General features: G+C 32.4%; 1 protein-coding gene across 2 annotated transcripts in view; it reads right to left on the minus strand.

Moving 5' to 3' along the window:
- The window catches only part of LOC119636103 (gamma-1-syntrophin), a 61,489-nt gene that overhangs the window by 1,909 nt on the left and 41,444 nt on the right, over nt 1-18,136 (minus strand). The window contains exon 9 of one of the 2 annotated variants that reach the window (XM_038031249.1): nt 2,807-2,855. In XM_038031249.1, the coding sequence (XP_037887177.1) occupies nt 2,841-2,855 (15 nt within the window). In that variant the 3' untranslated portion in view covers nt 2,807-2,840. Of the gene's footprint in view, nt 1-2,806; nt 2,856-13,769; nt 18,049-18,136 lie in introns of those variants that run through there. The other variant, XM_038031248.1, reaches the window with a different exon arrangement.

Below are 18,136 nucleotides of genomic sequence, written 5' to 3' on the forward strand. Positions count from 1 at the left end.
TTAATTTGACCAAATTCGAAATTCACTCATTTACTTTTCCTTCAATTCGACCAAATTCGAAGTTCGCTCATTTACTTCTCCTTTTTTACCAAATTCGAAGTTCGCTCATTTACGTCTCCTTTAATTTGACCAAATTTGCTTTGCAAAAATAGTGGTTTTTTTAAGCAGAGTTGTAATAAATTTACTCTTTTACTTTGAAAGCCCTGTTGCAATTTTACAACGATTAGCTTTTCCATATGTTATGAAGGAAAGCTTTCTTTTGTTTAACAAAGACAACAACCGGTTAAATATTATGCAAAAGTAAAGTTTTCATAAATTCGTTTTTTTCTACAAATAAAATGTAGAGTGCGAACAGACAGCACTATTTTATTTTTTATTATTATTACTGTAAATGCGTTTTAACAGAGATCTCAGCAATATGAAAATAAGCATAAAGAAGAAAATATGATGAATGATAGGCATACAAAATAATCTTTAGAGCAAATCGTTTTTCAACCAGATTTAGGATTACTTTAACTTATTTACAGTAAGGAAATAAATTCTAGGACTAAAAAAATAGGGCGAGCGGTAGCAACTAGATTGTTAATCCAATCGCTTTAATACATGTCGATATTTTCATACAAAATAATGTGTGCTCTTCTTCTTGATATCTTTCGGAATATTAGATAGCCACTTGGACTGTCATTTTTCGTTTCGAATATTTTTGATGTGTGCTTTCTAAGGTAAGCCTCTCTTTTAAGCGTCTGCTGCGCTCAGCTCAGGGGTGGCTCGTTTAAAGTAAACAAACCACTGACAAATTAATGCTTTTGATGGAGAAGACTTTCCGCAACACTTGCATAGTCAATACCGATTTTGAGCGGTATTTTTTTCGTACAAAAAGGCAATGCTTACATAAGACGTGACCTACGAATTTTTCATTAAAGCTACTCATAGCTCGTAAACAATTGATCGAATTGACTTGAGATTTTGATACGCGCTGCGATCATGCGTACGCACTCACGGCTTTGCACTTCGTTAAGAACGATATCTCTGGGTCAGTCTTGGCACTTGGTGACCGATGTGTTTTGTAAAGGAATAAAAAGTACTGTTAGCTGTGTTACTTGACCTGGGCAAATAAGTTTTGCGTGTTGACTTTGATTGTTTTAGAAAACACCCCTCTCACGTTCATGTCTTCCGCAACTCCATTTACAAATAACTTCGACATTGATGTTAGGGTGGTACAAATTTTAAATTGTTTGCAAACTGTCGTTCAATAGAACCGAAATTGGAAAAAAAATGCAGTTGGAACTGAAGACTTGAAGGGCGGGTGAACAAAAATGTACATTCCCTTTGAGGCTAGGTTAGATGGCTTTCCTCTCCATCCTTCTATTCATCTAACATCTATTTGTCCAATATAAATTTTTCTCGTACATCTCTTTATTGAAAACAAATAGATAAAAACTATATATTGTATATTGGGTACAGTCGATTAATCAGATGCCCTACATCACTTCGCCTAATGCATTATTTTTATGTAAATGCATAATTTTCATGAACTTTGTGCAAACTTCATTTATTATTAGCAGAGAAATAAATTCTATGACTAAATGCACCAGTATCTAATATCGTCGGCTTTAATTGAAAGCTCTACCGCCGCGCTAGAGAATTGAACCCACGATCATTAGGATTGTTAGTCAAGATTATTTGCCCTCGCCTACCTAGGCGGGTAAACTTAATTTTGCTTGTCAAAGTGTTTATTATTTACTAGTTGCCACGAATTAGGCTTTGCTGCCTTAGCAGCGCTTGCTATCTTGAGAGCCCCTTTTATAATGGACCCATTTGACTCAAATTTCCTACAGGTATTTTACTAAGGCTCAATTTTCATGATAAAATATTAAAAATTAGGACTTTTTGGTTTTTGCGAAATATAGATCAACGTGGTCCAAATTTGGTAAGTTAATTTTTATGTAAAATTCTTGGTATGAAAGAGTTTTCATCAAGAAATATTGAAACTGAAAATTAGTTCTTTTTACGTAGGAAGCGTCGTGCGGCAAGAGGTTCAAAAAATGACTCCATCCGATTCAAAGTTTTCACACCAATCAAGACTATCGAAATCCTATAGCGGATTTTGCCGCGAAACTCTAATAATGACAATATTTTTTCTTATAACGACTCATCGAAATAAGGCATTTCACGGGGAGTAATCGAAAAAGTAGTCTGATCCGTACCATATTCAATAGAGTTCGTCCTTGAGCCTAAACATGTCAGTGTGATAAAATTTTATCAAAATATCATGAAAATTGTGACCTTGTAGGTTCAAATCAAGAATACTTGAACAGACATCAGCCGAGACAGACGGACATGCAAGCTTAGATCGAATCAAAAAATAATTTTGAATCGATCGGTTTTATAAAAAATGAGTATACTTCAAGTCATACATACGTCCGTACAAACTTGCTACAGTTTTACACCACAACGAGGGTGTAGGGTATAAGAATCAATCATGTACACGTTTTCTACACAAATGGTTCCCATTGCCTCGATAAAACTCATATTGCGAGGAAAAATGCAACGTTTTCATAAATTCATTGGACAATCTGAACATGCACAGTTACTTCTACAACGATTGTGGTTTCTTTGTTTGTTCATTATTTGCTTAATTCCATATAAATATCAAAATAAAAGAAGCACTAAATGCTTGATTACGTGTCGGATGAAATAAGCATTAGGAACATGCAAGAAAGACAAATCTACAAACAAACAAACAAACAAACAAACACATACACACTGCATACATACATACATACAAACATACATACATACGTGCGTATAATAAGAAGTGTAACACTGAATGGGTGCATTTATAACAGTGACTCCTGCAAGTAAATAGACAGAAAGACAACAAACATAATTACATGTGTGCATGTATGTGAGTGAATAGAAAGGGGAAAATTAAAATAAATAATAGGAATATTTTCCTCTTTTAATTATTATTTGTAGGGCAAGCATGGCAAACAAAGCGTAGCAATAGTGCTGGTCGTGCTGCGTGTGCCTGTGTATGTGTGCGTGGGTGTGGGCGTGTGCGTGTGTGCGATAAGCAATTGGAGAAAAATGTATGAAAATTTACTCACTTCTCGGTTGCTCGGTGGTTCTAAGCGAGTAGACTTTGCTTTGCACAATATCAATAAAACAAGTTTCTAAGTATTATAGATATTTTCTTCTTCTTCTTCTTCTTCTTCTTTTTCTATTTTCTTCTTTAAACTTTTGTATTAACTTTTTCTTTTTTCATTTCTACATTTCATTTTTCAAGTTTTTAGAGTTACATTAATTCATTTATTCTTCTTCTTTTTCTCTTTGAAAAATTTTCCTTTTCTCTTGTTGAATTTTAACAAAATTTTACAAAATACACGGAAAAGTCATTTCATTTATTAATAATTAAAATTTAAATTAATTAATTTAAAAAAAGTGAATGAATAAAATAAATGCATAGCAAATAATATTCCAATTATTTATTATTAATGTTTACAATTTCAACACTTGTATAATTTTTTTTTTTTTTCTTCTTCATTCATTCAAATATTTTTTATTTTCATTTTCAGCTTTTTTTTTTTTGTTTTTCTTCACATCATAAATATTTATATAATAATAATACATTGTACTTGTAATATATGGAAAACACGGTGTGAATAATGAAAATATTTTTTTTTTTATTTTATTTTATTTTATTATTTTTTTGTTTCCTTTTGCAAGTATTTGATTTATTAAAGTGAGTTCTGAATGTGGAAATGCAAGTTCGTCGTATTGTAACAATAATAATAATAATAATAATAATTGTCATTATTATTATTACGTCATTTTGTGAATTTTATTTGCTTTGTAAGGAGTGGATTAACGCACACAGCGCTTCCTTTCTTTCTCTTTTCCTTATTTTTCCTCTGTTTATTGTATAAATATATTGGCCTATGTTTATGTATTTATCTGTATATGTGTGCGTATGTCCGTGTGTATATGTATATGTGCACTTATGAATATGTACAATTATGTATGTATGTATGTATATAGCACTTGGTTATGTCTAGCTTATCGCGATTTTGTGACGCTTACCTCCAGTTTCGTTCAGAATATACATATGTATGGACATACCTTTAATATATCACGTGTGAACGGATGCGTGCTCTAACATATGTGCATCTACGACAATCGAGCAATAAGTCTACGGCGTATGATATTTTTGAATTGCTTAAGCAAATTGTGCCAACAGAGCAGGAAGCTGCCTTTTTAATGAACCGCTTCCGAATCATGCGCTACTGCAGACATCCGTCTGAAAAGCTTCTAAGTGCCTCCCAAGCTTAAACGACGGCAGGCGTCTTCGCCTAAATAGCTTTTAAGTGCCACTGGCCATGCTTGAAATTGAATCGTGCTCGTCTCGAAACCGTCAAAAAGCCATAGGTCTAGCATTAAAATGATAGACATCCGGCCAAAGAGTTTTAAATGCCACAGGCCTAGTTAGAAATTAAGTGATGCATACCCGAAAACGTCTTTAGGCGCCCTAAGGCAAGTTTGTTCATGGCCTCAATCCTCGGTGCGATAGAGGGTGCGATACTTTAATTACGAATGCTATGTCACCATAGCTATAATAAGCGCTTGTCCGCTAAAAGCATAATACTTTACCGATCGAGTGCATATCTGCCAGGCTGGCAGCTGGCATATATATATATATATATATATGTATATATATCCCCCCTATTTCTTTCTCACTATCTTCGGGTTGTATGTAAAAGCGTCTTGTGATTTGCGATAAAAAAAAAAGAGTTTTAAGGACCTTTCGGAAGATCAGTTCGCGAATAGGAATGTTGAATAATCCATTGAAAAAGTCTATTGAACTTACTCAAGTCTTCCCATCATTTTATTAATAAGGTTCTAAAATGAATAGATGTCCAAAGCCCATTGCAATAGAAGGAAATATCTAATAAGAACCGCATGAGCAGATAAAGGATCGCGACTAACAACTCAATTGCCGCGGATTCAAATTTCAAGTGCGGTAAACTTTTCAATACAGCCGAGCATACGACCTAAGTTATCCGGCAGTCATTAAACCCATACCTTGTAAATTTATATCCAATATGTATAGACTACAAACTCGTGAGCCAAGGGAAATCGGAAGTTTTACTGAAAAAGGGCGATTGTGAGACTTAACCGTCATTGCAGCTACATACTGGACACTTCTTATTTTGCTTAGTTAGTTGAAATTTGCCAAATAAATCAAAGGAAAAAAAGAAATATTTTCTGATCTTTGGCGCCAAGAAGTTCATCTACCGCCGAGTTACAAACAAGGGATCATCACCGAACATTAAAATGGTTGTCTAACAGCACTGAGCGAATCTTTTGTAAAGCAAAACGCTTGAGAGAAACAAGACATGCGAAATATTTGTTACTTTATACCGCAAATATCATCAAAGTCACTCTTCACTCAAATTCGATTCCAACCTAAAACAACATTCGCTGCTTCTTCGCCCTGCTATGCACTAATGAATCACAGTTAAGTGATTCATTGTCGAATCAAATTAATCACGTAGCTATTGATAACGATGACAATCACCGAAAATAGCTTATCAACTTTTTCCAAATCAAGTTCCGTAACGTATGGGTGAACGGTATCAGCGAAGAAGTTAATAGCAATGCGTTAATAACGATGGAGATTAGAATTTTGCAGAAAAAGAAAAAAAATTGTTTTTCTGACTCTTAAAGCAAACTAACAAAAAAAAGAAATATATTTTCTCGTTGCCTTAAAATATGCTACGTTTTGCTACTGTTTGAAAAGTGAACGAGAAAAGTTGGAAATGCACAAAAAAAACAAACAAAAACTTATTAATGCTCGAGGCAAACAAGTAGAAAAAAAGGCAGAGCATATTAAGGATTAATAAGCAAAGTAATGCTAAAATGCCAAACAGTACGAAATGGAAGAATAAAGCGAAGTAAGAAATGCAAAAAAATGTTACAACTTGCTAGGCTTACATTATTTACAAAGACTAGCACTAATATTTCTCTATTTCTCTCTCTCTGTAACGAAATAATACAACCAGCAGAGTAACTACAAATTGTGGTATTAACCGCATAAAGAGTTTAAGGGTATAAAGAACATTTAATTCATTTACTATCAAGTCATTAAATTAATTTACTTTAAATTGTTTGAAAAAAAATAGAATTAATGATGTTCACGCTTAATATTTATTAAAAAAGCAGAGAGTATGCATGCTACTCTCGATTAAGGCCTACCTACACCACTTTGCTTAATTAATACTACACCAAAAAGTATGCAGTATTTTTATGCAAATGCATAATTTTCATGAAAGCCCTCATATCTAAACGTCAACGTGGTCTAAATTTAGTAAACTTGACCTACTTGTTAAAGACTTCATTCCGTCATAACAAACCACAGAATTGGGCTTCATCGTCAAGAGAATCCTTATACATTGTGCGTCTTAAAAAATAGAACTATGTGATCTAAATTCAAACTGAGGAAAAAATTTCCATCATAAGATATTGAAAATTAGGCCTTTGTGACATTCCATTTCATCAGAACCCCCACACCAGCTGGAATCCAAAAAAAAAAAAATAGACCTACGTGGTCTATATTCGGCCAGGGTAATTTTTATATTACATTATTGTTATGAACGAATTTTCATCAAGAAGTATTGAAAATTAGGCCATTTCATCGCATTAAGATTCTGTTTCCTTAGGAAAGGTTATAAGGCAAGAGATTCAAAAAATGACTCCATCTAATCCAAAGTTTTCAGATGAATTTAGAATGTGAAAATGCTATCAGAAAGCGCGAAATTCTAAAAATAATAATATTTTTTCTTATACCACTTAACAAATAAACAGTTATATGGAGAGTCGAAATTCGAAGAAGTGGTCCGCACTAATTTCAAGAGCATTCGTCCATGGACCAAAATACTTCAGTACATAAAATTTCATTAAAGAGATCTCGAAAACGGCGATTTGTAGGTTGAACCGAAGTATACATGGCTAGACATTTGAAGGACAGACGGACAGACGGAGAAATAAACTTGGATCGATTCAAAAAATGATTCTGAATAATAAGGGGTAGGTCTATCGCAAGTCCATCTATATGTTATAAACGTCCGCACCATCCTAATATAGCCTGCGTCACGAGGGTACTAAAGGTGCTCATGTCGTGTTTAAGTGGATTTCGACAAATTTATGCACACATATCGAAGTACGATCGCACACACAATTGTATATGTGTGTGATTACAAATGTACATTCTATAAAAAAGTTCTCGTTTCAATTATAAATAATTTATATTATAATTGATATATATTTGTGTTTAGGAGAACAAAAAAAATTCACTAAAAATATATGTTTTCAGTTTAAAAATCCTATTAATGAGAGTGCAATTGGTCATCGTTTCTGTGCTGAGTTATTCCTCTCGTTTTTCATTCTCTCCGGGGGGGGCGGGGGCGGATGAGGAAGCGACAAGGGAATGTTTTTATAGGATGTTTAATAGGTGCTAATATATATGTATATATATATATTATCTATTTATCCTAAATGTGTCTGTATATATGTTTATTTGGTTTGTGGTTTCTATTTGTGTTTCTTTTTAGAATATAAACAGGAATTTATTAATAATTTATTTAATGTTTTAAATTTTTAATTCAAGTATATATATAATATAATATAATTTCATATAAATAATTTATTTGATTTTTTTGTTTTGTTTTTCCTTTTTTTTTTTTTGTTAAATTATTTCATATATAGTTTCATTTTTTATATATTCGTTCAGTTTTATGTGTTTTCATGGATAAGGTAGTTTTTGTATGTAATTAGATGCCTGTATAGCTTTAATAAATTTTCTAAAAATTAGCTGATTTTTTTTTTTTTTTTTTTTTTTTTTTAGGATTTTATACTTGTATGTTATTTTTAGTTTTTGTTTTCCTTTTGTTTTTTTGTTTGCTTCTTTTTTTTTTTTTTGTTTATTTAATAATACACAGATTAAATATTTAATAGCTTTTGAGTTTATTTAATACATGTGTAGTTTGTTGAATTTTTTTTTTTTTTTTTTTTAATTTTTATTTTATTTTAGATAAAGTAATCAATTTAATGTGAGGACATCTATGGTTATTTACTTGGTAAATGTATACCTTTATGTACGTGTTTATGTGTGTATGCATTTGTATGTCTTAAATATCGGTATCGATAGTTGTATATACGCATGTTGACCAGAAAGGATGACATGTAAAACTGTTGTGTGAGAACACGGTTTAAAACAAAATTTTATATTAAGGATTTAAGATTTGTCTTGACTTACTATAGCGGTGCAATAGGAAAAAAATTTAAATTTATTAATAAAAAAATTTTAAAAAAATTTTCATACAACTAATGAAAAGCTATATAATAATATTGTTCAGTGAAGTGTCAATAGTCACAATTTTTGCCTGGGTGGGGTCATCTCGACTCCCTATCTTATCTCTTCCCGAAGCTTATGGCATTAGAATAAAATGAAAAAAGTTAAAAACACTACAGTGGCCCACGTCTAACCATTAAAGATCTACATCGTTCTATACTTATTCATATAAAGAAGTAAGAAAATGGTCCAACATGAACCATTTTTAATAAGGTTCGTCCTTAGGTGAAAACATTGCGGTGTACCGGCCATCATAAATATCTTGAAAATTCTGACCTGTACGTCAAATCCACGATTACAAGAGGGAATGATTCTAAATCTATCGCTATCTATAATAAGGCGCCTGTCTATTTTGTATCCTTCTGGATGATACATACATCCGCTCAAACTTAATATACCCCATAAGCGGCATAGGATATAAAAAAATATTTTAATTTCCATTAAACAGATAAAAGTAGCGACTACGACATCATTGTCCGCCGGTTCAGATCTCAACGTGGTAGAACATACTTGTTCGAAGTTACGATCAGCTCCTATCTAGTAAAGGGGCAACCCTTACCTTACCCTTTCGCGTATATCCGCTAAGTTATGGCCAATTCCGGTCCCTATATTTTTCTTTTTCCCCACTTCTTTCCGACATTCAAGAAGTTGAAAAAAATACATTTAATTATCCCTTTTTCGGAACCCCTACAGACCGCTTTTGAATGCTCATTAAAAAACATATTATTTTTCAATGTCCTAAGCAAATAATGGTAACTAGTGTATAAGAGCTTGGCCAATTGTCCTATGCTAGTCACTCAACGAAACATGTGAATCAATTTGAAAGCTAGCAATATATTGATATTGAATATTGCTTCTAAAAAATACATTTTGTCGGATTTAACTGAGGATATATATACATACGTTTTGTTCGATTTACACTATACATATATGTAAATGCATGTATGCCAATCATATCCGGAAATTTTCGACGGAAAGGACAAGAAATTTTTCAAGATTGATATCGATGGCAGGCTGAAACCGATTTGACAGGTTTAAACCGGCAGGCACTGTCGACTTAACATAACACGAGCGGGAAAAAGACTTATTTACAATTTGTTGAATATTCGTACTTCAGAAGGGGTAAGTAATGCTGTATATATGGCTTCGAATTTTTTTTGCTGGAAGTCGACTAAAAGTTGTTCATTTCAATCTTGCGTAACAATCAAAAAACATTTGAATTTTTTAAAATATTTCATAATTGTCCTTTGCCATCATTCTACTTCTTAAGAACAATTGTCCTTTGACATCATCCTTTGTCATCATTCTTCTCCTTAAGAATATTTCACCATATCTATCTGTCTTTCTGTGTATGCGACTGTCTTTCTTCTTGTCGCTCTGGCGAGATCGGTAAGCAAGTTTTCAAAATTATACCCTGAAAATCGAGCAATCGATCTGCCTACAAAAAAGAAGGAAACATTATTTTTATATTTGCTCAGTCTTGGCGTCAAAAGGCATAAAATTTTTACTTTAAAGCTTCTAGGTTGGTTCAGGAATCCGATGAATCGTTCAAGGAGCAGGTAATTATCAAATATTTTTATATAAGATAGTGTATGTGTATGTATTGGTTATTAATCGGTATAGTTACACATAAACGATTGCCAAATGGCATCAAAATAGGATGGGAAGTGTGTACGGATATATTCCTAAATATATCGAGGGACGGGATTTTCGTTCCATCTTGAAATGAAAGGATGAAGCCAAGGAAGTGGTAGCAGGCTGAGGTCATTTCCGTCCCCTATGCTGTTCTTTTTCCTCGCTTCTTTCTGACCATCACAGTCTCACACGAGCAGGAGACATCTTCTCGTTGATTGGCTCATATTAAGAAAAAAAATTCAACAGAACATAAGTTCTTTCTCGCAATGTGCTTACGGACTACGTTTAACTTGTAAACAATTTTGAAATGTTGACGAAGCCAACGGTAATATCAAAATATTGCTATAATTTTTTTAAATACAAGTAAAGTGTTACGATATAGTATTTAAAAATTATCTTCATTAACAGTTTTACATGTAAGCGTCATTTTCGTTCATACATATATTACACATACTATTGCGTGAGCATTAAGTTTTAATAGCAATTAAAAAAAAGCAAAAAAAAAAAAATTATTTTTATATATAAATATTATTGGCTATGTATGTACGTATGCATGAATGTATATAAGTACAATAGGTATGCGTATAATTATGCATGTGTGTATAGATAAATAAATTATTATTACTATTTTTTTGTTTTACTTTCATTTGTAGCGTTTAAATTATTTTGTTATTTAATTTATTCAGTTTTTGCATTTTTATTTTTTTTAATAATTTTTTTTTTATTTTTTGGATTTTTTTTTTTTTCGTGTATGTATGTAATTGATATGACTTGGTTGATGAGTTGAGTTGTAGTTGCGTTGTAGTTGTTGCTGCTGTAGCTGTTGCGGTTCTTGTTAGCTATTTAGCTTTAGTTGCTGTCTTTCATTTGTTTTTTGTTTGTTTGATTGTTTGTCTCTCTATTCTGTCAGTCTGTCTGTCTGTCTGTCTGTCTTTGTTTTCCTTTACATAGATTTTCCGCGTTTGCTGATTTACTATGCAAATCTGAATAAGCTTTTAATGTTTATTATTCTTTTTGTTATATGCGTGTTAAATGTGGATTTCAGTTGTTGAAATAACTGTTTGCCTGATGCTGTGATGCGCATTTGTTATGGTGGTTTATTTTGTTATTGTTGTTGTTGTTGGTTTTTTCTTTCAAATGTATAATTTGTCGTTAGCTTTGATTGCATTCTTCCTTTTTTTTTTTTTGTTTTGTGTTTGTTTTAATATATATATATTATGTATGTATGAATTTTTACTTGCTTAATATCACGGCAATAACAAGAAAAAGACACCAGATGCAATTGACTCGAATGTACAATTATATTTTGTATGTATTTATATGTACAGAATGAAGCGATTATGTACGATGATGATGATGACTGAATGATAAACTCATTTATGAAAACAAGTAAACAGACAATATAGTAGGCTATGGCCAACCATTAAATACCCTACACCACTTTGCTTAATACAATTATTCATGCAACGACTTTTCGAAATTAAGCGTTATATTGGAAGTAATCGAAAAAGTGGATCAATTCGAAGCGTTTTCAATAGCCCGCGCTTTTGGGTGAAAACGGGTCAGTGTATTGAGTTTCATCAAAATATCTCAAAAACTGCGATCTCTAGGTTGAACATAAAGAACGAGGACTGACAGACGGACAGGCAAGCTTAGGTCTGTATCGATCAGCAAAAAATAATTCTGATTCGATCGGTGTTGTGAAAGGTGGGTGTATCTCAAGCTCTTCTGAGTGTTGCCTACAGCACAAGTAGTATAGGGTGTAATTATGCAAACTGAAAATTTTCTTTTTCTTAACGAACATCTGCTCCTTTCATAAGATCACAAGAGTAATAACGAATCGTTTAGATTAGAAAAATATTATTTATTTTAGCTTATGGTGTGATATCTGAATGGTTGCAGTCTGAAATTATTAAGTGATATTTAATTCTGTGTTGAAGCTTTTCAAAGATCTAAGATATTTTGTCCAATTACGAGGTCATCCATTTTGTGATTTCGAAGGTAAAGGTAAACAAGACACATGTTTGAAGGACTTTTTTTTTTCAAAATGCTATATACATTCTTGTGCAGCGTACACGACTGGTTAAAACAATGTACTCTGGGTTTCGTTTTATGTATGTGGGATGAAGATCGTATTTGGTTAAATGACCTTGTAAATAAAAGGATTATTGCTTTTTTAGTGGGCAGAAAACACACCTGCTGTTCTAAAAGGACTTTAACTTGTACAAAAATAACTTTTAGGCGTGGTTTCTAGGCTAAAAGTGCTATCTTTGAATAGGAAAATGCCATTGCAGTTACCCTCAGTGGAGAACGCTACAAGAAACAAGATAATTGATTTTTGGTCGCACAAAGTAAATAACTTCGACTTGGATGTTATGTTGCTTCAAGTAAAAATCTTATTATATATCACCGATTTCGTGAGAGAAATACAACGATCGATCGTTTAATATCAAAAAATGCCTATGTAAGCTTATCGCAAAGATCATGAAATATAATTCTCTTGGAGTTTTTCCACGAACCCACAATGAGCTCAATCAAGGCCAAAGCGATCAAGGTTATTCCTGGAATAAGAGCAGATTTATGTAGGAAGGTGGCAAGAAGCCTAGAGGCCTAGGGTCATTTACCTGAAATAATTTTTAAATAAAAAGATGGCATGAACCAATCAATATCCAAAATAATAGCAAATTTATTTTAATATTTTTTACCGTTTAGATTTCATTGCATATTAAAAAAGAAAAAAAACTATGATGACTCTGTGTATTACTGAAAAAACTTATTCATATTTTGTGAAAATAATTTCTCACATCTTTTACGAACTATACAACCAATACTTGACGTGCGATGTTTAAAAAAGTTAAGTATCGTAAGCACTTGTAAAACTTGTGCTCAGTTCTGTGGTCGGCTCGAAAAGTGCTTTTAACATTCACGTGCACAAACATGTTAATTGCAAAGGGTTTATATCAAGTAAGGCATAACTGTCATTAAATTCGCTGCTGCTTACTTTAAATTCAACAATTTTTGCTTGCCTATTTTTGGGGGTAACTGCGTAAAATAAATAATAATTCGTTTTGTATATTAACAGGCATATGTGAAAAACATTTTCATATAGCATACTTGCCAGCGGTTGCATTTTAGGCAACCATAAGAGTTATATCACTTTTTATAACTAACTTTTTAAAATTTTATTTAAATTTCTTTATAAATATATGAGAATCCTAGCATTTCATAATTTCATTCCAACACTTTAAAAACTTGAATAAGTTCATTTTCACAAAAGTGTCTACCAAAAGAAACAGTTTCCAACGCTTGGAGCATTCTCAAAAGCTGCAGTTTTCTCTGTTATCATATATCGTCTATGAATTTCTGGGAAGCATTTCTATTCGGTCTTCGAGTCGAAGTAGATAAATTTAAACTTATACACTAAACATAAAGTCTTCAGTCATATAAAAAAGTACCCCAAGACAGTGATATTGATTTTCATAGTAGTGTAGCAGTTGGAAACTAAAAGTGGATTTTCAAAGCTAAAGTGGAACGATTTATTAATGCAGGTGCTTGTTTATGCGATTTGCCTTGGAAGTTGTTAATCAATTTTTAATTTATCTAGTGAGTTTCTATATAAAGAAAAATCTCATTGGAAGAAGATATTGTTTTTAGATTTCTTCAAAGGAAATAGAAAAGAAATGATTGCAAATTTTCAATCATTTCGAATATTGTTCTGAAGTGCTTATATATTCCCTCTTCATTCTTGTCTTATTCCATTATAAAATTAGTTCGGTTTTATGCGGGATTTCAGAGGCACCTGTGAAATAACTTTTTAAAAAGAACAATAGCTGTACTTAATCCTTTCACGACAGTTGCCATTTATATGGGGCAATCACTTGGTTCATCGCAGAGGATAACGCCGGCTACCTAATCCAACTGTTTATTGATTTATAGGTAGCATAGCAAGCATAAGGCAACGCAGAAAATGAAGACCACAATTTATAGAACAGTGCATGCAATGGTATAATGCAAGCGCACATTGGTGACGAAGTATGGTTCAGTCGAACTATCACGAAAGGTGACAAAATATGTACAAGGGCTAAAGAGAGTTCCTCCAGTTTTCGAAAGAATCAACAAAAATTATTTATGTTGGCTCATAAAATAATTAGCACTTGCTAACTTCATACACAGAATAAAACCAATTTTAAAAAGAAAAAACCGTAAATCAAAAGAAAATAGGGAACTGTTCACTAAGTAAATTTGTCTTAAATAATAATTTTTTGTTTGATTGAAAAACGAAAAGTTTTATATTCTCTTAGCATTAGAAATGCAAGAATGGAACAAAGTATCAAAAAGACTCATGAAATGTCGGCCATCGAAGTAGTTAGAGCAGGAGATGATCGATGCAATAAAAATAGCCGCGTTAGAGTGTCGTCTTTAAAATTTGAGGAATCTGAGTCATGATGGAAATCTATACCATGGTCTGGTCGCTGGTTTTTGACTTATGCTTTGAGCTCGCAAGGAAGTCTTGTTTTGAACAGCACAACAAATCCCTTTTGTATTCAATTGTATGACGTGAAATTATTTTCCACGTCAAAATTTTGCTATACATCAATTTTGGCTTAATCGATTTGAGATTTTACCTTGACCAAGGATATATGTACCTTAAAAGGTCTCTAAAGCTTCCTTCTTGTTGTTGCAAACATTACGACAAGATAAATTTAACCCATCCTTCGGTGGTAGGTGTAAAAGAATTGTACATACTTCGGGTGTAGGATGGGAAAAGTTCGCGTAAAACTAATACTGGACGTAATGAGATACTTGTGAAATCATCAGCATATAAATTGTTTGGTTTAATGCATATTTATAGGAGAAGCCTAAGAATACTTTTTATTGCCTACATTTAGAATATTTTTTTTTTAAATTCATGAAACTTTTCTTAACATTTAAATTTAAGCTTTGCATAAACATAAATTGATAAAACCGAAAAAGTTTTAGAAACACGTCGATATCTCGTTATCTCGTAATTAGAATATTAAAGCTAAACAATAAATGGGGAAGTATGATGAAAATATCGGATTTCAATAAATTTTGTGATCTTATAAAATAACTTCAGCCTTCTGAATTATGTATAGATCTTCTAATTAAAATAAAACATAAAATTTATTTAAAAAACTCTTACCATTCACTCTTTTTGAAATAGTTTTATTTCAAGTTGATGAGAGTTCTTTTAAGGGTTTTTTTTTGTTTTTCTTTTTTTTTGATTTTTTGATAAGGAGGAGCAGATAAATGTTTAAATGCTTGCACTTATAATAGGTAACTATCATCAATTAGGGGCTTCGAGCAGGCATTATAAAAATTATATACTTTAAGGGCTTACTTTCATTAAAAAATTCGAACGTATTTCATTCTTTACAATTAGTTAAGTTTATATCTACGTATTTTGAAAACTGAAATTAAAATTTTTTGAATAAAAAAATTTTCTTTTAACTAACTACGGTGTGTTTAGGTTAAAATGTATTGTAAATATCGTAATTTAATATATAATATTATTATATATAAATATTTATGTCATAGGATGTACTTGGCTGCATTGCCACTGAGTGTTATTTCTTTATACGTTTATAATACAAAATTGTTAGATCAACGATACCATTTTAGTTGTAAATATATTTTATGAACAAGAATTATCATCATTTACTGCAAAACTTTGCGTACGATCCGAATATCGTGTCACAATTAACTACACATTAAGCAGCGAAAGAGTCCAAAGGGGTAAGACCACTATAAATTTGCTCAATAAAAAGCCAGTGAAAGCACTATTGTGGGACACAGCCCACTATCAAATAGTCTACATAACTTTGTTTAATGCAGTTGTTTGTATAATAACTTTTTAAAATAAGGCTTTATATGCGGAGTGGTCCGATTCGAACGATTTCATTAGCGTGCGTCCTTTAGTCGAAACATGTCAGTGTACCAAATTTCATCCAAGGGCCGTAAAAATTCCGACCTGTAGGTTGAAAGTAAGAAAACAAGACGGACAGACAAGCTAAAATCGATTCAGCAAGTAATTCGGTGCAATAAAAGGAGCGTCTATGTCAAGTGATTCTGGGTGCTCCAAGTGTTATGGGTCCGCACGAAGGTAATATATCATTGTACCACAAGTGGTGTAGGGTATAAAAGAGAGTTTTTTGTCTTTTTTTTTGTTGTATCCTTACAATATTTTCGATGGGTTATTTTAAATATTTTTTATTAATATTAAAATCGCTGTGATGGGTCATTTTGACCGGCAATTTTTGTGAGACCGCTTAAGTCGCAAAAACAAAGAGAGGAAGCAGAAATTTGACACAAACATTGACAAACATTGATCGATTGGAACTCTAGACTACAAAATGGTTATGCCCTCGGTAAATTAGAAACTGTGAAAATCTCGAAGATTCTTCTTTTATATTTTCGTCTGAAAGTTTTGATCACGTGATGCAATAAAATCGTGTCCTTTATCGGTCGACGATTAAACTTCTTTATCTAAACCCTTCTTTATAAAATCCTACGTGATTCTCTATATAATGGAGTGTAGGCTAAATGATATATATATTTTTTTTTAATTTCATTTGGACTGGTTGGTTGATCACAACGCTAGCCTCCTAGATCTGCATCAGTGGCTCAGTAGATGAGAATCGCCACCATCAAGTCCTGTGTTCTCGGTTTCAAATTTCAGTGCAGTAGAATTTACGTTGCCGGCAGCTACAGTCAGCTCTTAGCGCTTAGTAGGGAAAGACTTACGTATTGGGCACACTCTCACTAGGCTGCTGCCTGCCAAACCCCCTATCTCTCTCTCTCTCTTCCCCACCTGTTTCTGAACATAGCCATGTTATACGTACAACGGACGGATAAATTAGTCTATTAATCTATTATCGTTCCTTTCTACAAGAGAAAAAAAAATTCTCATAAACACATTTTTTTTAAAGACTGTTAGAGTGGTCTTAGCTTCTGGAAGGAAGACATCAGCTGTGAGATTTAAGCTACACCATAATTAAAGATCAACTGAAGACGATACCACTGTTCTACTGTTGCATTTCGGCCTCCTCTATTACTACTAAAAGAGAAAACAGAGCTTCGGCCTCATCTAGAAGCACTCCTTTCGTGAGAAGCTAAGCAAAGAAATCTGCATTCGTTTAGTAATCAATTGGTGCGTTTAAAGCGTCGTACATGTGCCAATAAAAGGCCAAAACTTGCTTAAAAAAGTAGTAAGTCTTGCGAATGCCTTCTATATAAATTCAAGATCCAAGTAAGTCCATGCTTCTACATATAGTCCTCGTATTCAGGTTTCTGAACCAGACTGAGAACTAAACGCTTTGTTTGGTAATCCTTCATCGATGAATGGGGAACAGTGCTCCCAAAGTGAACGCTTGTTTTGATATTCAAGCGAACGATCATATGCAGGCGAACACCAAGCGTTTCTTTTCCCCTGCATTAGACCTTTAAAATATTATTTTTTAGCAAAGCAAACGTATTACCGAACTATAAATACCTTTTGTTTTTAAAAGTGAGTCTCAACTCATTTTGGTACACCCTTTACATTTGCTTTCTTGAATCGGTAAACAAATACTTTTTAAATCATTAAAATGTGAAGAAAAATTGCAATTGCTTAAGAAATAATTTTGCATTTTTGTGTTGTTCTTCAGTTTTTCGGTTTTCCTTACAAGAAGACCTTCTTTTTTCTTAATATGTTGCCAAATGCAATGTGCAGCAACACTTTAGTATACATTGGTAATAAATAGGCATTATTTTATATAGTAAATCCTATATTAGCTTTTTGTTTTTTTTTTTTTCTGAGACTTTTTGTATAATTAATGAGAAAAATTAGATTAGTTTTTTAACAGGTTTTTGTTGTTGTTTTTGGTTTCTGCTTAAGTCTGTTGTATTGAACTTAAAAAGGCTGGATCAACTGAAGCAACTTTCGCTGTCAGAAACGCATGCATACAAAATAGCAAACTTTGCAGCACTTGACATTCCAATTCCTATATGAAAATTATTTTGATTTCAAAAAATTTGAAAAAAAAAACAAATTAATTTTTTGCTAATATTTTAAAGAAAACAATTGTTTTT

The sequence above is a fragment of the Glossina fuscipes genome, unplaced genomic scaffold (assembly GCF_014805625.2).
Source record: "Glossina fuscipes isolate IAEA_lab_2018 unplaced genomic scaffold, Yale_Gfus_2 27, whole genome shotgun sequence".
Lineage (NCBI taxonomy): Eukaryota > Metazoa > Arthropoda > Insecta > Diptera > Glossinidae > Glossina > Glossina fuscipes.